The sequence below is a fragment of the Rissa tridactyla genome, chromosome 8 (genome assembly GCF_028500815.1).
Source record: "Rissa tridactyla isolate bRisTri1 chromosome 8, bRisTri1.patW.cur.20221130, whole genome shotgun sequence".
Lineage (NCBI taxonomy): Eukaryota > Metazoa > Chordata > Aves > Charadriiformes > Laridae > Rissa > Rissa tridactyla.
Window position 1 is genome coordinate 37208956 of NC_071473.1, and position 24124 is coordinate 37233079.

A 24124-nucleotide genomic window follows, 5' to 3' on the forward strand; every position below is an offset into this window, starting at 1 on the left:
GGCGGTTCCATGCTGGAGGTGCTGGTACAGCTGAAGCTTGGGACTTGTGCTTGTGTCAACGTCATAAGCTTGCAACACCTTAGAGTCCTGTTAAGCCTTTCAGTCTCTAGAGCGGGAGTGGAAGAGGCATTTGGGTACCTCTGTTGCATGGTTAAGTCCAGGATGCCACAGTTCAAACCGCTGCCTTCCACACAGAAACACCTCTGACCTCGCTGGTGGGGTGTTTCGACCATGCTTACCTTACTTGGGCCAAAAATACTGTGTGATAGCCCACCAGCTGCTGTCGCGCAAGGTGAAATCCATATGCTTGGCAGATAGGTTGTTGGCAAAAAGCTCTTGAATGCTACTAACTCCCCAGCAGTTTGCTTGAAATTTTTTCTAAGGACCAGGAAAAAATCTCTCATAATAGATACCACTGTTGTGTATCACCAAGCACAGACGATGCTGGGGGCAATCATAAATACTAGGGGAGGATGTAGTTACACCAGGAGGAGACTGTTAATTTTGTACGACTTCTCAGTGGGAACGGTCACGCTCAGGCTAGGCTACCCAGCTGCTCCTCAGCAGGGCTAGCTCTGAAGCAAAAATGAATTATGAAAAACACAGTGACCAGGCTGGTCCTGAGCAGGTGCTGAGCAGCTCAGGGGTTGTTTTTTTTTTTTTTTAATCTGGAAAAACAAGCTGGTGCTGAGGACTCCATTATGCCAAGGAATATATATGCCAAGAGGCTGCTGCAGAAGCATGCTCACGTTAACTATATTCTTTCTCAAGTTTAGGACTAGGAATATGAATCCCACATTATGTGTTTTTTTGCTGTCTTACTTATGAGCAAACGGAGGAGTGCAATAATGCAAAATTACATTTATTATGAAAATTTTCATGGGAACACTTAACTTACGAAAAATTAATTGATTTTGTGTTGAAGTCCTGGAGTTTTGCTTAAGGATCAGTCTGCACTTTTCAGGCACAAATGTAGGAAAATTCCATTATGTGATATAATTTATCCTCCAATTCCAGCCAAAGGCAAGGATAGATATATCACCACTTCTGAATACAGCTCAAACTTTGTTGATTATTTCCATACGTGTATGGAAATAATCGTATGTGTGTATATTATATACATACTTAATTTCCAAAGCCTAAAGGAATAGCAACTATGAAATCTGATAGTAGGTCCAGTTGCAAAGAGTCTCTGATTTTCTCACTAAGGTAGTGTGATTGCTCTGTGTGCTCTTTCATGTGACCAAACCAAGAGGCAGAAATCTTCATGAAGTCTAAAACATCTGTCTGGTCTGATAGATGTTGGCTTTGAATAAACTTGCCTGAGATCAGTTGAAACAGAGATACTTCTCCATTTCCTTATTACCCAAAGGACTTGGCCTAGCTATTTCTGAGATGAAGTTTTCAGTGTGTTGTATTTCTTGTATCATTTCTGGTTTTAATAAATACCAGAGGTTTTAAATAGCAAAAATTTAAAAAATTTCTAATAGGAGCCTCTCCTTTGCATTGATTTGATATTCTAATAAAAACACCACCAGGGTGCAAGTCCAAGCTGAGTGCCCTGCTTGGCCAGTGTGAGAGGGTTGTTTTTCTATTCTTGGTTATTTAAGTACATAAACCTATATTATAGCTTGTTTTATCAATATTTACATTAGTCTTTACTTTCTTTGGGATCAGAAGAAATCAGTTATCATTGGGTGTGAAAATGTGGCTATGGATGCATATAAGGGTGGATGTGTTTAGTATTTCCTCAGTTTAGTGGAGTAAATTTTCTCTTTGACACTTTGATGGTTAGAGAGTTTAAAATTGAATGTACTTTATGCCATCTGGAGCTGAAAAAATATCAGAATAAAATTTGCACTCATATTTGCCAGATCAGGACTGTGAAAGATATACCTGGGCTACTTTGGTAAACTTAGATTACAGCATTTTTATTGCTTTGTAAGAAAACGTAACCCCAGAACAAGGTGATTATATTTAATAGTTTAAACAGCTTATTACTAATTAGCTGTGATTACAGCTGAAAACCCACAAGAATTAATGAAAGCTTTTTAATAGCCGTGAATTTAATAGCAGTTCTAAACACCTTTTTCTTTCCACTTTTGCCTCTCAATTTCTAGACAGAACAACAAAGAGGGAGCCTTGTAAAACAAGTAACTCTATCTTCTCTCTTATTTTCACCTAACAATTATTTTGGCTTTATAGCCTGATACCCTAAAGCAGTTTTTATAGCTAAGATCGTGACTGTTTGGCATTGGAAGTCTCTGTCATCCTGTTAGCATTCAAAGTGCTAACACCCTGCAGTTTCTTAAAAGGAGGTATTTTATTCTACTGAGGCAGAAAATGGAGAGAAATTCAGTCCCTGGGAGACATGGTAATCTATGGTACTTAATGTTTTCTTTTGGAAATGCATAAATACAAGCAGACCTCCTGGTGGGAGAGGCCAAGCAGTGGTAAAGGTGAAGGTGGCGGCCTTTGGGTGGGAGATGTCGGTGCCCAGCCTTCCTGCGGGCAGAGCGAGCGCTGCCCCTGCTGCTGAAGAGAAGACCTGCTCCTTCTTTTAAAGCAGTTCCGTCTTTAGTACAAATACGGAATTATTCTTTTAATACCAGTTTTCCAACAAGTTTTAATCAAGCATAAGAAAGATGAAGATATGGATGTTCTCGGTGCCCCCAGAGGTGTGCCTGTGGGGTTTGACATCTCTTTCTCTGTGGGGGCTGGAGGTGTGTTCATTCAGTGGATTTTAAGAATCTAGTAAATTCTGCTTACTGATTGGCCTGGTAAGTAACACAGCTAGTTGTTTGCCAGCTTTTCCTAAATTCTTAAGTAGACAAAAAAGGTGTCTCTGCTGTCTTCCAGGTGTCTCTCAGCCCTGAGACCTAGGTTTGACTTTCACTTTGCAGCGATGGTGAACTTTTCACTTTGGGTGGGGAGGAAAAAATAAAGAAAATAACTAAAAAAAAAAAGCTAACTTTTTCTTTTGGAAAGATTTTCAACAGTAATGGGTACCTAATATTCAGTTTGATCTCTAGCTTTCATATAGTTAGTTTGCCAGATGAGTCTGCATTTACTTTAATGGTAAACTAACTGATGCTTACTCCTATATAAGAATAATGCAATAAACTATACTTAGAAGATTTCATGTCTCAGATTTCCTTTCAAATTCTCTAGGAGGAGACAAAATTCATTCTGAATTACCTGTATGCGCATTTCTGTGTGCCACCACTCAAATGAGTGGTTGTGTTCATGTTTGCTCTCTCTATACGTTTTCTAGAAAGAGCTGTGATTCTGTGTCAGGGAACCCACCTGCCGCCCACTGTTGAGAGACATAGGCTTGCCTTGCTTAGTCACAGAAGCACAGAATGTCTCGAGTGGGAAGGGACCCATCAGGATCATAAAGTCCCGACTCCCTGCTCCTCACAGGACCACCGAAAACTAAACCACGTCACTAAGAGCACTGTCCAGATGCTCCTTGAACTTCCATGCTAAAACTTTTTCCTTATAGAGCAGGATGAACTATCAAGACAAATGATGACTGCTTAAAAAGCTTATAAGATACTGTAAAAACACTGTGATTTCAGTTACAAGTTGTCTATGTGCTAAAAACTGACAGGCTATTCTCTGTTGTGCATTTGGTTAGAGTTTTGCCCCTCATCAGGCCCTTTCTAGAAGGGCAGCACTGGGATGTGAGGAGCTGGGCAGGAGGGTCTTCCAGCGACCAGACTTCTTAAAAATCACCTGTAACGGGTTGCGTCAATTCTGTGATGTCCACTTTCTTGGGATCATTTTCCCCATGTATCCTTTTAGTGCCTGAAGACAGACATTTTCTTTCCCTAGTGTATGTTAAAATTTCTGAAGGAATTCCTTCCATAAACTAGTGTAGTGCTTGCTTGTGTTTCTGGATTCGTTCCTCCTGTTTTTTGTTTGTTCAGTTTTATTTGTTTTGTAGGTTAGATTTATGCCCTAATAGCATCAGCAGATGAAGTTTGTACTCTAAGCCAGCTTTGTAGGTTACATCTAGAAACCAGAAATCAGGGTTTGCTTTGCAATTCTTTTTATCTCCTTGTTCTCCAACTCTCAGCTTAGTGGTTTGACCTTTTGCATAAGCTATTTTTCATCAGCGTTTGCCAAAGTTTTCTTAAACACTTTAGCAGTGCTTTGCAAGCATAGAGCGCAAACATTAACTGTTTCATTCTTTATATTATCTGTGCTCTGTTGACTGATTTTTTTGGAAGTAGATTAGTCTATAATCTTGGGTCAAGAGGTCTGAGTGCTAGAAGCCATAATATATGTAAAAATGACCTTCGATTCATTGTTTCAAATTCTGCTTTGGTTTTGAAACTTATAAGAGGGGTATTCATGTATTTCTGTGTTTCTCTGCAGGTCACGTTACACTTGAATCCGATTTCATCAGTGCATATTCACCAGAAGCCTCTGGTGTTTGTGCTCAACTCTCCTTTGCCTCTGGTCTGGAAGCTAAAAACAGAAAGACTGGCACCTGGAATCCAAAGAGTTTTCTTTGTAAGTATACACAGTCGTCTGGCCTGCTCTGTATCATAGCTTCTTGTCGCACAAGACAGAGTTAATGACATTCATTTGGAAAGTTTTTAAACATACATTAAAAAAACCAACAAGTTAACAGGAGGTCAAGTTTCAGCGTGTGGCTCTGGGGAATGGTTAGGTGGCAGGGCAAAGCAGTTTGGAAAAAGTACCCAATTACTTTTTATGTGAATTCAAGGAAAAGAAACCCAAACTGCTTTTTCAGAATCTGCATATCACGTAGTTATTAACACTAGCAACCATTCCAGTTCAAAAAGCTGGGACGTTGTAAGAGATTGCCAGTCCTGAATAGAAGTTTAATAGTACCCTAATGCAAAAAGCCTCAAAGCAATGGGAAATGTTATGGGTGGATGCTAGTTGTGTGGTCTCTGACCAAAACAAAAATCTGTATGTGTTGAGCTCAATATGTACAATTACGGTTTATGTCTCTAATGAAGCTTGGTCTATTGAAATGACCGAGCTAAGCCCAGAATGAAGTCATTTTTATTTCTCAGAAAGACTGGAGCACTGCTTATAATGTAGGATCCAAATATTACCTAGTATTTGTAAATCATGTCCTTGGAGTTTGCCAGGACATTCAAGTTTGCTATTTGTAGTGAAACGGACAAGTTGTTTGGATTAAATTTTTAATGCGTGACATCATGTCTAATCATGAGTCGTCTTTATTAAAGTTGCAGCTTTTACTATATTCAACTCTAATTGCAGAACTAAACTTGATTATTTTTAGCTGTATCCTTATAGGGTTTAATTTTACTCCTCCAGCACAGCTGACAGTGGTAGGCAAGACTGCTGCTGCAGCACCAGGTGGGTACTTAATGGTGTCACCGTGCATCAGCAGGAGGAGGGGATGGACAATGTTGCTGCACTGATGCACAGTGAAGGGATGCTGCGCTCTCAGTTGAGCTGATATGGTGGTGACACCGTTACGCGCACCAAGAGTCCTATCATTTGTTGGACACCAAAAGTTTTCTAGGATTGTTTTTCTTTTTCCTGTCATCAGTTTACAAGAGTAGGAGTACCCTTGATATTTTGAACTTTGAAGGACTCCATCCTGTTTCCAGTGCAATGTGTTACTGACTGGTGCAAATAACATGGGCTTGTTTGTATTCTAAGGTATTCACAATCTTGGGTTTTCTCATTGCTGTGTTGGAGACTCTTAACTGTTACCTTCTGTTGACCATTCTTGGTCTTTACTGCAACCAGTACAATTCAGGTCTGCTCAGAAAATGACGGAGGAAGAAAATGATGAGCAACAACAGTATGATAAGATTCCTCACTCCTCCCGGGGCCAAAAGAAACAGCATCTTCCATCAGTTAGTTTAATCTTGGACATACTTTCAGTTTAGTTTTGATCTTCTCCTACAATTATTACATCATCACTCGCATTCCATATCAGCTAGTTTGTGTTCAGCTATCTCTTCGCTTCTTTTCCTCCTCCTCCAGGCTTTTCCCTCTCCCCTCACCTTGCCTCTGGGAGCGAAGAGGCGCTCTGCCGAGAGCCATCCATTTCCACTCAGCAGGCTGCGCCGGTGTTCAGACTGTGATCATGCTGGGCTTGCTTGGCTTGGCTCAGCAGGGCTTCAGCAGGCTGCACTAAGGCATAGGAACAACAGGAATGTGCCTAAGGCCTCAGCTGCCAAAACTGTATGATTAGCTAAGTGTTTGCTTCAGAAAACTGTTTCAAGCTCTCCTGGTTACAAAAACAGGCTTGAAAATGTGAGCAGCAGCAGTCATGATTCATGCCAAACAAGAAGTTGTCTGACCTCAGGAGCTGCCTCAGCACAGGTGCTGCAGGAAGGGGTGGTCTGTCTCTCAGGTGGGGCAGGATTGCCTGGCAGATGCTACAGGTTCAGTTCTCCATTGGTGGGACTCAAATACCTCCTGTCAGTACTCCAGCCTCTCTTAGGCTCTGCTGGTCACAGTACGGGCTGACAGTGGTGGTGCCTCATGCCATCCCCACGCACACGCCTGTGGCGCTGGGGTAACACTGCTCCCCATAAGCTCTGCAGATACAAGAACTTGCCTTTCCATTGTGAGCAGTGAACTAGCTCTCAGTGTTGACCCATCCCTAATCATGTTTAAACATCTGAACAGCTCTCCATAATAATTGGGGATCTCTTCAAGTGCCGTATAATTTATGTATTCTTCCTTCCATTGCGTTAAGCTTTCTATTTTTCTTTTCTGTAAAGCACTTTAAGAATGAGATTGCAGAACAGAGCACACCAGGGACGTGCACGATCCACTGTTGCCTCTCCCAGTTTAGTCCCTGAAGTCCCTCTCACTCCAGAATCTCATTCTGTGTGTTCTGTAAGGCAATATTTTTGCTGCAAACACAAGCTAACCTCTGTCTCTTATCAGGGGCTCATCAGCCTTCCCACTTTCCATGTACCATTTTCTCGGTAGCTAGTGTAGCTTGGGATGATAGGCCTCGAGGTTATAGGCTAAACAGTTTAAACTGTAGTGATCATCCATTGCTTTTCCACAGTTCACTCTGCTCACAAGGAGAAATGCATTGTTTTTCCAAAAGCTTTCTGAAAAAAGAGCACAGAATCATGCAGCACAGAAAACATAGGAAATACTGAGTAAGTCCTACCAGCACCTGTAGGCAAATGCAATACGACAAAAAGAAATTGAGGGGCTGTAGTTTTGCAGCAGAGCTGTTCGCCTGCTTTGGGCCATGCCAGTTTGCAATCCCCGGGACTGCCTCTGGAGCCTGTCCCTTTGCAGAATCCATTCTTGTTTCAGGTGAGTTGTGGGGCAGAGGGACATACTGCTTCTACTCTAGCAGGGGAGAGGCTCCCTGCCTCTTTGCTAGAGCCGTCAGTAAGTTTTAGAGAATTGAGCCTAGGAGTGTAAATCACAGCTCCAAGGGATGCGTAGTGCAGAGCGTGCTTCCTTGGCCCTGGTTTGAAAATACTTGGCTTATCCATGTACTTCTGCTGCTCTGTCTTGTCCATTCTCCTTAAATGCATAGCCAAGCCAGAAAACAGAGTATTTTGAATCATAAAAGATTTCAAATTTAAAAAAAAACTTTTTAATGCCCATCATTTCTATGCTTAAAACAGAAATCTGTGTCATGCATACCATAGGAGTGTCATAACTATTGTGTCTGTCTCTGTGGAAGCATCAAGCAGGATAATTGTTGACTTTCCAGCTTCTCCTTCAGACTTTTCAAACAAAATGTCATTCACACTTTTGTTAATATACTGTATGTAAAGTGTGAATTGCGCAATTTCATTGATTGATCCCTAGTTAGAAAGATAAGTAGTATAAAGAAGTTTAAACGGCAACTTCTGGGACTTACTGCTGATAAAGACAACACCCCTAAAGCCAAGTCGAAGTTTGTAGTTAAAGGATCATGTAACCATTAGTGAAGTCCTAGCTGTTTATTTCTTTTTATTACTAGCTATTATTTTTTTCCTGTAAAGCATCATAATAAAGTTATTAAACTGTTACAGGGAAGTGTGTTTGAATAAGTAAATAAAAAGAAAGAACCTTCGATCTTCTAATTTGTAATTTTTAACAAAGATGACGACTCCAGGATGTGAGCAGACAATGAATCAGAGCACTCTGTAAAGTGCTGTTAGTACCATTGTACAGGTCGAGAAACTAAGGCACACTGAGCTTAAGTGATGCTTATATTGGAGCAGAGGGTAGAGTCAGAGCTGTATGTTCTCACTGTCCTTATTAGGAAGATGGTCTGCTACCTTTGCTCTGTGAATTAATTAATTGAATTTCCACTAAAGCTAAGCCACCCCAGATTGCTTTATTTAAAGGAAAGGATGAAAAGATTTAATGCTTGTGTCAGCACATATCCAGAAGACCAGGAAACTACTGTGCTACTGAATTGGGCTGGAGTTTAAGTTCTTATTGTATAATTCAAGCTTTTGGATTTTTGCCTTGGACCTGGTCCTCCATTAGGCAGAAGTTTAAGATGAATGGGGGAGACAATCCAGCCTTTGGGTGTATGGTTATAGTATAGAGAGAAGTACAAAATACCTTCTTGATAAACATTTTTCAGTATAAAATTGTAAATTTGATGTATGCATGTGGTTTTGCACTTATTTTTATCATGTGATGCATATAGCTTCAGTCAGCACAGTGACTTGTCACACGCTTTATCTTCATGGAGGCAGCTCACAGTTTCACAAAATGGTTACTGGTGGCTAAACCTCGCAGTGGAATAAATTATCATTAAAAATTAAATAGCATGACCCAACAAAACCAAAGGTTGTGTTCTGTTAATATCAGGATTTTTTTAATGTCATGTTTTGAAGACTTTTTTCCAAACCCATGGCAGTGAATGGAAGCACAGTGATGCTTATGGAGTGACAGTACTTTGGAGGAAGCCATCTGAGATGGGGCAGGGATGCTAAAGGGAGTTGCTGTTTACTGGTCTGTTGCCTTACTGTATTGTCATTTTGCTTCTCAGGGCATCCTTCCCCATCTGTGAACCTGAGAGAACACTAGTGAATAGTCTTAAGAAAAAATTTTAGCAACTTGATAAAAACCTGACATAAATTTCTACGTGTGTTAGAGAAAAGTGAATATATGGTGACTGCATAGTGTGGTGTTAACAACACATTTGGCATAGACAGGATTATTTTCATACTCTACATGAGTTTATGTAGATATAGATATATCTTGATGGGTTAAGTAGGTGGTGCTGGGAAAATTATTGTGATTTTAGAAAAGTAAGTCTTGAGTTTATTCTCATCGTGTTAAAAATAAATACACCTAAGTATCATGACCTTTCAATCTGAAAATACATGGGATGGGTTAGTACATGAACTCTGCCTGACCTAAGTAAATGAAAATCACCACTTTGATTACTGATGTGTCTAGTCATATTAATCTGATTGGATATTTTCACATGTCACAAAAATACAACAGTTTGGGAATGGACATTTTTGGTTCAAATGTTCCTGGGCTGGACCATCGGCCCCCTTCATCCCCAGATCAGAAGGCCCTCTTCATCCCCACCCCTCGGAAGAGCAGTGCATGGGTGGGACGGTCTGCTCAGTTCAGCAAGGGGAGTACTTAGCATCTGTGCTAAATATTTCTTTTTCCTCAGGAGGAAATAAATGCCAAAATTACATCAGAAAGGGGGAGTGGGAGAGGAAGTTGAAGGCCATCTTCACCAGTGATTGAACTGGTTAGATTATGGTATCGCAATTTTACATAACCTAGGCAACACCTGTAGAAAATGCTTTCACCTGGAATCCCGTTACAGGTCAGTCTTGCAGAAAAGCCTTGCCAGACCTCTCCCACCATCCCACTTCAAATTTTCATATAACAAAATAATTTCCTCCCTTTCCATCAAGTCATTATTTCTCTCCTTCCCTAAAAGCAGCTTATTGCAATCTTGTCTTGGCAGAAACCCAGAAGTTTTATGAAACTGCCCAGAAAGAGGGTTTTATAGGTGCTACTCAGCAAGTGAATTTTTTCTTTAGATTTGGTGGCTTTCTCAATTGCTTTTATAGCCTAGGAGTGTCTTTACTGGGCAAGTGAAAGTAGTGAGAATTAAATCAATGAAAGAATGGACCCAATCCTTTGTGATTTCCTGGCAGAAATCACTGTTAGAATAGATCAAAAAAACCTGAAATATCTAAATAAGTGATTTTAATATAGTATTTAATTTTAGATGTGATGCCTCAGCTCTTTCTCTGAGTTAGTTATTCAGGCAATTGAATACCTAAGAGTTACAGATGAGAAAGCACTTATGCAAGCAAATAACCTTACTCACAAGAAGCCCTTTAATAGGACTGAATGTGTGTTTTAAGTTAGTAAAATGGAGGAAGCAACAGCAGTAATGATAAATACAAAACTAGATCACATGATTGTGGCCTCAGATTTGAAAAGAAAAGCTTTAAAGAACTGATCGAATGAAGAGTTTAATTATTAGTCATTTATGTATTTCTAAGAAGAAAAAAAGCCATGTTCTTATTACTTCAGCCAATAGCTGGTTTATTCCTTTCAGTTCATGAAAATATGGTTCACATATTTTGGGTCTCTGCCACCAAACCACAGGCTGTTCTATGGTTTGCACTAGATTTTGGATGACTGACAAGACTCACTGAAAAACAAGTGCTATTTGTTTTCCTGTGCCTAGTATTTGACGGGAAATCAGGAGGCTAAATTTCCAATCACTGGTTAAACAGACCCAGATGTGAATAGAGTGCTCTGCTAGGAGAAGAGTGAGGAAGGATAGGAAATGCATGACTAGTGATAAATTTGGTATAAATAGTGACCTTTCACTATTCAAAGTAAAAGCTGTAGATTTTCAGTGTTGTGTAACAGTGTGAAGAGGAATTTAAAAGGACGTTTACGTTTCTGTAGAATCCTGGGTTTGTTTTTTTTGTAAATCTTTATCGTTCTTCTACTCAGGAGCTGGAAATAATCCTGTAGTTGCCCTTTTACACTTGGCAGAGTTCATATTCCCCCTTCCCCTCCCCACACCATTTCCTTGCCTTTTGAAAGAATGTGAAAATAACTTTAAGTATCTAATTAAAAGCAGTGTTTAGTAAACAGTGACTCTTATTATGCTTTTCACAATAGTAAATTTCCCTGAAGATTTTGTCTTGTGGCCTGATTCAACCCCCTGCAAAATCCTGCTTTTCTAAAGGCTATACAACTGGTTTGCTCCCAGAAATATCAGGGGGGTTTCAGGTTACGTATGGTGGTTCTTCATGCATCCTTGGCAATAGAGTGAAAGGATTTTGTCAGAAGTACAAATGGCAGAAAATGACAGGGTGGTAAATACATGTTTGAAAGTGATGCCTTGTCTGCATTCAGTAAAAGGAGTTTGAGTACAGTAACCCTAGTAAGGCATCTTTAAATATCCAGGTAGGGGTTTTTTTTCATTCAAAGCTTGCTTCATGAAGGCGTTACAGAAGAGAAGTGATATTTTTGGGTTAGGAAGCAAGATATAGTACATGAAGCAAATGTGCAGTGTATAGTAAGAAACGTCTATATGTGGTAGTGTGATGTCCCAAAACAGGGAAATTTTATGTATGTAGATGTCCTCTGCTTTTACTGTAAGCACTTTGGTTTGGGCAGAAATATTTCAAAAACACCAACTTGCCAGTAAATTTCAGAGGAAGCAAGGCGGATCAATATGCCTTGGTTTCTCCTTTTGCGGGATGTTCAAATCCTGCATTTTTTTGGAGATTGATTTGCTAAGAGTATCACATAGTTCAGACCACATCTCCTCCTGTCCAGGTGATTTAAGCCATCTTTCAAAACTCAGGCTTTATTGCTTGGTGTTTCTTTCAGATTCAAGAGCCAGGCTGTCTTCACGGGTCACAGCTCCAACCAAAACTTTGTGTTGAGAGTGCGGATGGGCCACGCCTGGAGGCAGTTGCCTCTTGGATCTGATGCTGGTCTTTCTTGTTGCTGCCACTGACTGATCCTGAGTGCTCCTCCTTCTCACAGCCCCTCTAGGGGCCCAGACCCATCACTTTCAGAGCAAAGGAGACTGATAGTTAGGAAGACCCAGGCTTTAAGTTAAACCAGGCTGCGAGAGAAAGGAAGGAAATAACATCCTGGCATTTAGAGGCCGAGGTGTGCTGCCAGACCCATCTTGCAGGAGCCTGAAGGGCCTGGAACAGGTGTCTGTGATAGTCTTTTCTCTTTTGTGTGGTCACGGCTCCTTCCCTTCTCTGCTTGCTTCAGTAAACAGGGGGTTTAGCTACTAGTGGAAGTTTACAAAAGCAGGCAACGGATTTTGGCAGACTACTGGTGTTAGTGATATGGAGATAATAAATCACAACAGGTTGTGTTACTGAGTCATCGATTCCAGTGGAAACTATAGCTGCAGTTGCGTAGATCTGCTTTAATTCTCCCCTTCTTTTCTTCCACTAAATTGAATCTAACTTGAAACAGAATCCCTGGAAAGGCTTCTGCTACCTTATTTTCTTCAGATCAAACGATTGTTATGTTGAGTCTATTAAGATGTTGTTAGATTAATGTGAGATGAGTAGACAATTACCTGTGTGCAATTAATAAACCCCTGCTGAGCCCTAAACTTTGGGAGCAGATCTCCCCTTTACATGGATTTTTTTTTTTCCTTTTTATCATTCTAGTAACTGTTCCACAGGGGTTCTGAAAGTTACACTTGCTTTGACTCAGTTTCAGCTTTGATGGAAAATCCCAGGATCTTCTTTTTAGATACATAAAGATGTGCAAAAGTCTGATCCCACAAGATTCTGCTTTCATCCCAAGAAAGTGTTGAGCAGCCCTAATTCGTATCGAGATCTTTGGTAGTTGGCAAACTGAGCATTTCCTGGGAAGTAGAATTAAAATCTAAAACGTAATTAAGATAATGTGGCTTCTTTCGTACGCTTGTTTTCAAAAATGTGAAAATTGAAAGTGGAAATTTGTGATGACTCTAAGTGGTCTTGAGAACACTAAACTGAAAATGAAAAATTTTACTACTGCCTGAAAGCAGAGCACCTCTGTGGCTGGAGCCACAAGGACTGTACAGAGCTGATAGATGATTCACACCTGTTGCGTGTCATTTCAAAAGCAGCATGTTTCCTAGTCACTTGCCAAAGAGAATTGTTCTCTTGGCGATTACAGTGTGTTTTATGTGGATTTATGAACAACAAAGGATATATTTTTGAGTTTCCAAATACCTGCTATTTCTCCATCCATGGCTTTACTTTTCCTCTGCTAAGGCCACAAAAGCACATCAAAGTACATTATCAAAAAGCACCAGCTGAGTCTGAGCCCCATGTGGGCTGCTCTGAAAGGCGGTTCAAGTTTTTGAATTTTATTCTGAGCAGATTTACTCCTCTCCTACACGTTCAGCCACAGGTCTGATACCGTGTAGCTCGGATAAAAATATGAAGGATGCTGCTTTTCTTCTGCTAGTATATTTGCCTCGGTCTTGGCTTTTTGGGTGGCTTTGTTGGTCACTTGTGCTGGAGTAGTGATGAGTAGCTGTTGCTGTCAGGAGAGGGACTGGTTCATGCTGTGTAGCTGTGGACGCTTAACTTTGTATTCTGGGTCATCTCCCAAAGGTGCCTACCTCTCTCTCAAGGCCAAATTATGAACTTGCTTCCTACTTGTGAGTTCTGAATTATAACTACGCTAAATACTTAAAATGTCATAAAGCAAACAAAATAAATATCCCTATTGGATCAGGTTCAAAGAGGGAAAAAAAAAAGGCAATAAACATTTAAAAGGAGAGAAGGAAATAGGTAAAATAAGAAACAGAAGACGCTATTTTGAGTGTGTGCAGTGTTCATGCTCACCAGTGTATATATTTGGGCTGGTTCTGAGAGTTGTTCTTTCTGGGGAATAGTAACTTACGCCATTTGGCACTTCTGCCAGGTATCTGATGTCCTCAACTACCATGGCAGCCTTGCAAGGGCAGTTTTTGTAAGACTGGAAAGTTTTCTTAAGGGACATATAAAGGCGGTTTTTTTTCTTTCAACATGAGGGGTATATGTTTCCTTGCCTCTGTAGAGTGCAAAGAAAATTACAATCCCTATTTCCCACAACAGTCAGCAGGGTAATAGTGTGTGTAATCAAAATATATTCCTAAACAGGTTTTGTTCGTTGGCAGAATACTCAGCTTTTGGTAGCGAATTTTCAAAATACTGTACTTGATCCTCATTTCCTCCAACTGCAGAAGAGCCCTTTGAACCGCGGTCCTGGCTGTGGTTAGTGGCCGTGGCCAGTATCTCTTGGTCTTGCAAACTGATTTTCCATGTCAGGCTTGGAAGTGTCCTCATTTAGCCTCAGAAACGTGACAGGGCATGTAGGTGAACTCAGCAGCGGGGGATGTTTCTGTTACAGTCACTTTTAATGTCCTCACAACAACAGGAAGAAATAGAGCTGGGGCACTTTTTCCACCCTGCAACCTCTGAAAGTAACCACTGAAGGAGATGAAGTGAGGAGATAAAAATGTAAGTGGCAGCAGTTTCTTAATCACCCAGCCGGCTGCGTAATGAGTGCTCAGATAAAAATCGTTGATATATTCCCAAATATTTAAAATATTCTTTAGTTTTAATGCCCTGGCTTATCCTAAGTATGTTAGAGAGAGCTTCTTTTGGTTTGTTCTGAAGAGTAAGTAGTTAATGTTCAAGGCAGGTGTTGAAACAGTGACGGTTGCCTTTTTTGGAAGAGTCTGTTGAATTCTTTCCAGAAAAAATAACGTGCTTGGCTCACTTAACCTTGCCTTAGGTCCATGTAGTAAAAATCCCAACATTGGCAGGCACAACAGAACTCTGCACTCCTTTCTAAAACCTGGTAGTGGAACCAGCATTTCAAATAGACTTTAGTATGTCATTAAAAAAATAAGTTATGATAAGCTTCATGTTTATTTAAAGCTGTTTACTGTATGATCGTTTAGCGAGGATGTTTGTGCCAGACTTTTTAGTTGTTCTGCTCTCTGTCTGTCTGTTCCTCCCTAGTAGGACTTAGTAACTTCGGGGTTCATTGATAGGATCTGTCTCGCAGGAAGACATTTGTCATGCCGCAGGATGATGCAGAAGGTTTTCAAGTTTTAATTAGTAATAAGTGGAAAACCAAGTGTATTCTGAGGAAGAAAGTTGCTGTGTTAGCAGACATTTAAATATTTCAAATATCAAGTCAAAAATACAGTGAAAATGCATTATGGCAAGCTGATGCACTTCTTTGGTCGGTATTTAGAAGGAATAATATTTTTCTCTCATGCTTTCCTCAAATGTCTTAAAAGATTACATTGACGTTTCTTTACTCTAATACTGACCGTAAAAAAAATAGGAGAAACGTTGTGTAAATGAAAAGCAATTTCTGTACTTGTTGGATAAACCGTAGTATTTTAGAGGTAGTTAAGGACGTTTGTTCCTGAGAGCGGAATGCCAGCATCTATTCAATATCCCTGCAAAATAGTAACTGGTAAAGTCCTTAAATCTTGCCATTTTTATGCACAGGAGATTTTTCTAGTTAGGACAGGGCACTACAAAGATGTCCCACATGTCTTGGATAGAAAGGACAGCGTGGTGAAGAGGCACTCTGTACGCGATCCCTGCAAGGCCTGTCTTGTGCTATGTCAGTGTCATCCTACAAGACTGTGCACACGATAAAATTCAGTGTGTTAGGAGCATTATAGAGGTGCCCCATAAAACCAGTCCATGGTGTAGCTCCTTCTAAGCAGCGGAAATACAAAGTGAATGCTATTTGCTAAATATGTTTTAAAGATAACCGTGGGGCTCTCCTTTCCTAGTTTTGTAGAATTGGGGGCAGTGGATTTCCTCTAACGGCAGAGTTTGCTTTCTTATTTGAGAAGTATGAGAGAATTGGGAGAATATAGAGTATTCTGTGTTACACTGAATAGAGACGTTCTTCATTTAAAGGAAATGTTTTATGGTAGTCATATTAAAAACAACAAATAAGGAAGATCGTTCGGAATTGAAACAGATGTTAGTTTAAACTTTGAAAACTACTCTGGCAAAAGGATTCCTGAGCTGGTTTTTGTGACGGGTCTGGTCAAATCGAAGTCTGAATTACACGGGCCTTCTTGTACAGGAGAGTAAGTGATGTATGCATAATAACGCAATAGCTGGAGGCACAGGGAAGAACTCTGAAATTCTTTCAGTGTGCCACAGGGTGTAATTTATGTGTCTACTTGAACAAATATTTGTAGGTGCTAAACAAACTGATATATAATGTCATGAAATAGTGTTGGCAACAATAGCTCCAGGGAAGGTAATAGTTGGTTGCCATTAGTTAATTTCTGTAATTGGAACCTGACTTCAGATAATCTCTGTTAAATAATTGCTATTCATGTATTTTGTTGTTTAAAAGGTTAGAGAGATACTTACAACCATTATTCTGTTATAACATGTAAATAATACTCAGGACAGGTTAGAAATTGTTGTGATGTGTTTTTCACTCTTCCAATCATCATCATTAGTAGTTTTGGATTTTCAGTTGGAGAAAAAAAAAAAATACTTTTGTTCCACCAAAGAAATCTGGGTTAGTAGAAGGACAGGGAAAAGAAAGGGGGAGGAGAACAGCAGAGTAAGTCACACTTCTTCATGGGCTGCTCTGGAGACAGCACAAGAAAATGGCACTTCTTTCCTGAAGCCTTGTCTACTGCAGCAGCCTGGAAGCAGGGGCTGTGTGTTTTATCTGGGCAAGCACTGCTTACGTACTACTGCAGGGAATATGTCCGAAGAAATCTTCACTGATGCGTTCAAACCTGAAGGCTTTTCATCTTGCTGTGTTTTCTCACCCAAGCACGTGTTATTATTGACTTGATGTTTTAGGTATTAGTGGAAGTGTGCATGGAAGGACTAGCCCAGGTAGGGCATGCAGGCCCCGGTCCTCAAGCAGCTTGAAGGGAGAGACAGTGAAGGGTTATGGCTCCTGAGGTTGGGCAGATGAAGGAATGCTCTTCTTTCACCACTCGCTATAGGGACCTCTTGAGAGCTGGTAAATGTTCTGGAAGTGCTGGCCACATCCTTCTGCAGGGACAAGAGAGCCAAAAAGTTGCGGTTGGGGTGATCTTGCTTTGCAGTAAATCTGGAATGACTTGTTTATCTGTCAAGACCAACGCAAGTTGAAGCAGGTCCCAATCTGAAAGAGAGTCTGATCCTGTGCCCTCTTCTTTTCTTGAATGATGCTATTGCCACTCTGCTGAAGTTGTATTTGGAAATCTTAGGCTTTTCCACAGAACCTGTTACACTTCTACTTACTTGTTTTTACATTTTGACTATTTTAAACAACATTTTAGTTTTTGCAGTCTACCTGAGTTCACATAACCTATTTATAAGGATTTTTCTGAAGATGCATAATTCATCTCTTTCATGTGTTTGACTAAAGAATTTGCCCACTTCATGTAAATAAAGCAACAGTAAATATCTGCCCTTTCTCTTAGCCTTTCTCTTTTGTTTCTCTGTTGGCCTTTATCTGTCACTGAGCTTGGACTCATGTTCTTTCTGTTTTGGGAGTTACTTCAGCAGTTCACAGTTTTATGGAGCTTTAGATCCTTCTCTCTCTTCAGTTCCTCAGATCATCTGATTCTTTCTCTCTCCTTTCTTAGTTTTCCTCTTGTCTTACAGCCCTCCCCTCGCCCCCACCGTTCAGCTGCCCTTGCAGCACTGTCAGACCACTTCTGCAGCAGTAAGAACAACTTCGTAGAGTGGCTCAGAACCCTTCGTTAGTCAGTTGCCATGTGGACCCCAGCTGGGCTGATGGTTACTTCATTTTCTAAAAACACCTCTGAAAAAGGAATCATTATGCAGACATTAAAACACGTGAAGTTCAGGCATTGTTGGAAATAAGTCTCACTCGCCTTCAGTAAATGCATTTGGGTGTGACAGATTACATTGCTTAAACATGCTGCCTGTCTGTGTGAATAAATGTACCACAATAAAAATATGTTTTTATTCCCATCAGGTGTCTTTAGGTTCCGTTGTTCAGTTTGAGAAAGGAAATTTCTCGTTGTCAGCAGAAACAGAAGAAAAGCTTTTTCCTGAGAAGAACGAACATCTGCTACAGTGGGCCCAGAAGGAATATGGAGCAGTAACATCTTTCACTGAACTCAAAATATCAAGAAACATCTATATTAAAGTAGGAGAAGGTAAAACAAAACAAACCCAACAAAATTGATAGGCACTTCTAGATGGTGAGAAGTCTTGCTGTAGTATTTTTTATTTTACTTTAAACTTTAAACATACCTCTCATTTTCCAAGAGGTGTGATATAAAAGGAGGAGGCAGAGAAATAAGACCAGGTCTAAAGACCAGACCTTGGATTTAGGCAACTCTTAATGGATTCTGGTGCCTTAATTTTATGCTCATAAATGTGGATGCAATTGGCCAGAATCTTACAGGAGTCAAAGCTTCACCTTTTAAAAGGAATAAACTACTCATGGTAATTGTTTGGTTGTCTTCATCTAAAGGACTGAAGTAGAGAACCTGAGGTAGGGGGTAATTTCTAGAAAGACCTGAGTTATATTTTTTCAGTATTTGCTTGTATAAGGATCCAGACTACTTTGGGCAAAGAATTAGTGCTTTCTTCACCAACGTAAGTTGCCTCAGTCTGATGTCCTTGTGCATTTTCATCTCAAGGAGCAAGATTTCGTGTCCCCGTGAGCCGCATGCCAAATTCATCAGGTGGCCTAGGAGGTGGGAGAGGACTCCAGCTCCTCAGGGATTTCACAGGCCCGCATTAGGGTGGCGTTTGGGCTTTTAGCTCTGTAGCTGAGCAATGTTGGAGCAGACTAACAATATGAGCTTCTGCAGCACCTTCTGGCTTGTGCTTTCCCTCAGCTGGCTGCTGGTCACATAGCATGTCTTCTGCAGCGGAGTTCCACCTGAGCTGGTCATGAACCATGGATAACACAAGAGCTAAGGCTCTTCTCTTCACTATATTCTTGGAGCAAGGCAGTTGGTTCAGGAGTCTTTATGCCCTAATTATCTCTGTTCAAGTTAATTTTCTGGAAAATAGAATGTATAGTTAGTAAAAGGAACTTTGCAGGGAGAGCAGACTTTCCTCAATTGTGCAGGAAGGTTGGGGGTGAAATTTTTCTTTTTCGCAGGTATGGGATGTTTTAAGCTGTCAGTGTTCTTTACCTGATGGCCTGCAATTCACTGGTTTTTTTTGTTTTTTGAAGATGTCATCCAAGTTCAGGCTAAAGCAAACATCCAGATTTAGGCTAAACCAAAAGCGAGAATAAAGGCTGGTAAAAGTCAACTGGAACTGATTTGCATTGCAGGTAGTAGTCCAGGTATTTTGAAACTAATTGTTGTCTCTCAAGAAGTTCAGTGATGGGAAAAGTAGAAATTAATAGAATATTTTATCAATATCCAAGGAGTACTGGTGGGCTCAGCATTTAGTAGCACTAGCAGCCTAATTTAGTAGTACTTCAGCAATGTTTCTAGAGAAACTCCTGCATAGCTGAACTAGTTGGCTACAAAAAAACCCACCCAAAACCTTCTGTGGAGAAAACGTTCTTTCCTAACCACCTGTATCTGATCATTTGATTTCCTAAAGCATGAGGCTTGCCCCCCAAAATCGGAACATGCCTGTGTTGGTTTTATCCAAAGCCTGCCAAATTTGTACAGGATTCCCCTGCGTGATTTTTGTTCTACTTGGCATCAGTCTTGGGTTTTAATGCCAGAAAATCATTCAGAAATATATTTATTAGCTTATTAAAGTGCTCTTGGAACGTATACATGGGAGTAGTGGTCTCCGCGTTGCAGAGATGAACATTTAATTAGATATGTCAAAAAACAGATAAAATTCTGTTTGGTGATTTGCACGTCTCCAGTCAAACGAAGCAGCTAAATAGGAGAGCTTTGCATCATCTTTAGAATGTGTTAAAACACAATTTAATTAGGAGTGAGTACACAAAATGGAGCTTGGCAGGCGACCAAAATAGACAGTTTCTGAGAAGGCTCCTACAAACCAGCTCAGCTGTAACTGAGTTTGATTTAAATTCTTGGCAGAAGAGTGAGTATGTGTGGGGGTTATGCATGTGTTCAGGGGTGGGGAGAGGGTCAGTTCTTGAACTGCAGCAGTCGTGCGAGGAGTTCTATGGAAACCACGTGGGACGTGGACCTGGTCTGCTTCTCTGCAGAGTGAATGATGGAATCCCTGGATTCCACAAACCACAGTGTATGCCGATGGACATTTCAGGCTTTTCATACAAATCTCACACTCCTCAAGTGCTTTAGTCGGATGCCCTCAGTTGCCAGTCTGTGAATCAGAGCTAGTATTGCTGATAATGCATTGGTGGTCATGTGAAGTAGTTCCTTTCTATGTGACCAATACAGAATTTAATGGCAGTATTCATGTAATTGTCTATGTTAAAGCTTCATGCAAGTTAGAAAAATATGAAACTGGAAGATGTAACATTTTAGAAGTCGAGGCTGTAGCTGAATACAGCATGCAGAAAATGCAAGCCAGAGAAAAGATCTGAAAAGGGGTGATCTTTCATAGAATAAAACTGTTTCTGACGCCATGGGTCTCTGAAATCACTTTTGAAGCTGCAAATGAAAGGCAGCTGAGCGAGCTAGCAAACTGGGTCAGGGCCAAGTGCATCCCAGTCCTCTCGATTCGGAAGAGCGGCCGATCAGATAGAGCAGGGATGGTGAGCACAGTGAGAACTTACAGGGGCCAGAATGAGGGTTTGGAGGAAGGGGGCACAAGAAGTGGGGTTCTCGTTCTTGCTCTGATTTGTGTAGTGAAGGAGACGGCAAAGTGATTGCCGTGATAATCACTGTCAGATTCTAGAAAGCTGGCCTGCTCATGGTGAAAGTGATCTTAGTACACGTTTTTCAGCAGAAGTCAGTTTAATTCCTTCATGCTTCAATAAGATAGGATTGTACAAGTCAGGAAGATTTAGCAGTTAGCTAAATGTTACCTAATGCATCCAGTGCCACCAGTGTAAATCCAGGGCAGATGTGCTAGCCTGGAGGGAGCCTAATTTCAACACATTTCTTAGCTAAATAAGAAAAAAAAATAAAACAGTAGTCAACCATAACAATAACTCGGCTGGAAAATGTACAGTCTGTTTACAGACAGTAACACTGTGCTCCTGTCCTGACAGAAGCTGGAGCTTCAGTCCTGACTGAATTTGTGGCCCGTACACACTGGTGCACGTACCCTGCACACTGGGCTTGCTTGGTTTTATTCCTTGTGCGTGCTTCTGTTGTGTTAGGCTTTAGCTATGCGTCCTGCTGGGGGTGAGTACCGCTGAGAGCTTCCACCCTCCCTCCAGAGACCGCTGCAGCCCTTTTCCTGCTCGCGTTTCTACCCTGCCATTAAATGTCAGTCAAGGTTCTGATCTCCATTGTGCTATGGGCTAGTATACTGCAAAATACACATGAAAAAGCCCCGCCATCAGAGTGGCTGAGGAAAATCCCAAGCGCCTCGCTTATCCCCCGGCTCAGTCTTTGAAAAGCAAAGCTCTGCTTGGATGGCATTTTTATTGCTGAAGCGAACTGCTGCTGCCCAGGGCGCCTGTCCTGGAGAGCGACACCTGGTTAACGGCGCTCATCTTCACAAAAAAACCTCGTGATTTTAAGCTGGGATACTCAACTTTTATCCAGTTTAGCCAAGAGCCTGTGAGTGACGCCTAATTTGTGCAGAATAGAGCAGACGGTGTCTGTCCTCGTCTGTAAAATGGAGGTGCTGCCCACAGAAACTACAGATCCCAGTGTGCAATCCTCCTCCATGCGAGCAGCCTGGCACCAGCCGGAGGGGAAGGCGGCTGCCAGATGCTTCGCACAGCACAACCTCGTGTCTGATTCCATATTGGGAGTCTGTGGAGATTGGAGAGGCACAGGGTCCATAAGATGACTGTTTGCTGGCTGGTTTAGCAAGGTTTTTAATTGATTGCAGGCACCTGCAGTCCCTTTCCAAAGTAAGTAGACAGCCCTGAAACTAAAAAAGAAAAGAAAAAAAGAAGGAAAGAAAGATTAAATGGATCCCCTTTTCTCTTCCAGCCCAGATCTTGGTAACTGGCGCGGGTGAGAGTAAATACATTTTGTTGAAGGAGGGAGGTAAATCTGTACATCAGGTAGCCAGTGACAGAGTTAAAGTTTGGTGCACAGGAAAAGCGTGCTATCGAGCGGAGGCCCAGGCTGGGGAGCCTCTGTGCTGGTGGCAGCCGGAGCAGCCGTTCTTGAGAGCTCCAGAGACGTTTAATGGAAGTGCCAGGAGCAGGAACCAAGTTCTTTGCGATGGCAAACGATAGCATGTGTGGTAATTATCCACACACTACTCACAGGCTGTTATTTTACGGCTTGAATTGTGTTGTACGGCAGCAGAGAAGCAAATACCTAGTATCTCTGTCTGTGTGTGTATGTGTATATATATAAATTCAAGCTCAGCGTAGACCATTTGGGATCATTTTCCATTCTCTGCTGTTGTGGGAGGAGCTGGCAGAGCTGCAGCTGCGTTCAAGGCTGATCTGGCAGAGCACATACCAGATGTTAGAGGAGCACTTTGCTTGGGCAGTATGAATACTTATAGCCTCATACAGCTTTCATAGATTCTGTAGGGAAGATGTCAAGGTTAACATTCAAAGGCTACTTTGTGTAGGATCAGGAGAAGAAACTCCCCTAATTGTTTCTGCAGCGGCTGGGGTCACAGGAGTCTGGTCTCCCTGCGGAGTTGTGTACCACACGCAGATGCACTTCAGGGGTGACATTTCAGCTCTCGTTTAGGGAGCAAATGCTAACAGTGGTCTCAGCTCAGCTTTTAAGAGTTCGTCCACAGTTTTGCATTCATAATCCATTATATTTGATTTTTTTTTCTTTTTTCTGTCTTGCTACTGACCTTAATAGGAAAGCCGCCTTTGTAAAGCAAAGGTCAAAGAGCCAGCCATTTGGAATTATATTCTTACAGGACTTTGTGTCTTTGAACATGATACTTAGTCCTTCTGTGTATTATGACAATTCATATATAAAGCTATCTCAGAAATACAATCTATTCCTATTTTTCAGTGGAAATATTGCTTCTTGGCATACAGCAATGTAGGCTGTGCATAAGAACGTCATACCAAGTGACTAGTTTTTATGTTTTGCATTGTATGCTAGTTAATGCTTGTGATCAGCTAGGCAGTTAAAACCAAACAAAGAGATTGAATATCTACTCTAGAATTTCTTCATTTCAGTTATGGATATTGTGGTCAGGCTTCCTTAACATCAACAACTGATTTCATCCTTTTCTTGCTATATTCAGTTTTCTGTGCTCAAGAGAACTGCAGTATTTCTGGACAACACTGACTAAAAAATATATAGAAGAATATATTGAGTAAGGAAATGGAAAATACTTTCTGTAGTCTCTTAAGTATGCTAGGTTTATAATAAAAGGAATAAAACATTTCTAAAGGGAGAAAGAATTGATCACAGAAGTTTTCTATCAGTTAATTTCAAAAGAAAGAAATCTTTTTTTTAAAGATGCAAGGAACAAGTTAAATGTATTTTATTCCTTTTGAAAAATGCTCACATATTTTGCTTCAGTATTGTTTTCAGATTTCTTTGTAGGGATTTTTCTTTTATTAAATATTTAAATCTGTGAACGGTTTCTGTTTTACATCAGAGATGTGGTGTGTTGTTGCAACAGTGATCTCCCTTTAAATATTATGTTGATTTGTCATAAGTGCTTATGATAGGTAATAGATATACCTTTTAGCCTAAAGACCTATATCATAAAACATAGTGCCACACTGAAGTAGACAGTACATACATGCATGTAAGCTGATAACTATGTGTAAGGGTGTATGTATTCTTTTTTTTTTTTTTTTTTCCTCTTCCAGATCAAGTTTTTCCTCCCTCGTGCAACATAAAAAAGAACTTTCTATCTTTAAATTACCTTGCGGGATATCTACAACCAAAAACAGCAGAGGGGTGCCTTATGTCTAACTTAGTCCAAGAAAGAGAAGTTCATATCATTGAACTAATCACTCCAAATTCCAATCCATACAGGTAAAGTATTGTCTAAATAGACTAAATCTGCTTGAAATCACAGCTAAAGATTTCACCTGTCTATTGAAAATGAACTGAAAGTAGCCATTTCATCCTTATGAGAAGAGCTTGGACCTTAGTACTTTGCCTTAA

The 24124-nt window shown here is 40.7% G+C and overlaps 1 protein-coding gene across 3 annotated transcripts in view; it reads left to right on the plus strand.

Moving 5' to 3' along the window:
* TGFBR3 (transforming growth factor beta receptor 3) overlaps positions 1 to 24124 on the plus strand; it is a 124560-nt gene that overhangs the window by 68026 nt on the left and 32410 nt on the right. For all 3 annotated transcript variants that reach the window (XM_054211370.1, XM_054211368.1, XM_054211369.1), the window contains exons 4-6: positions 4384 to 4521; positions 17953 to 18136; positions 23824 to 23992. In XM_054211370.1, coding sequence (XP_054067345.1) covers positions 4384 to 4521; positions 17953 to 18136; positions 23824 to 23992 — 491 coding nt within the window. The remainder of the gene's footprint in view (positions 1 to 4383; positions 4522 to 17952; positions 18137 to 23823; positions 23993 to 24124) is intronic.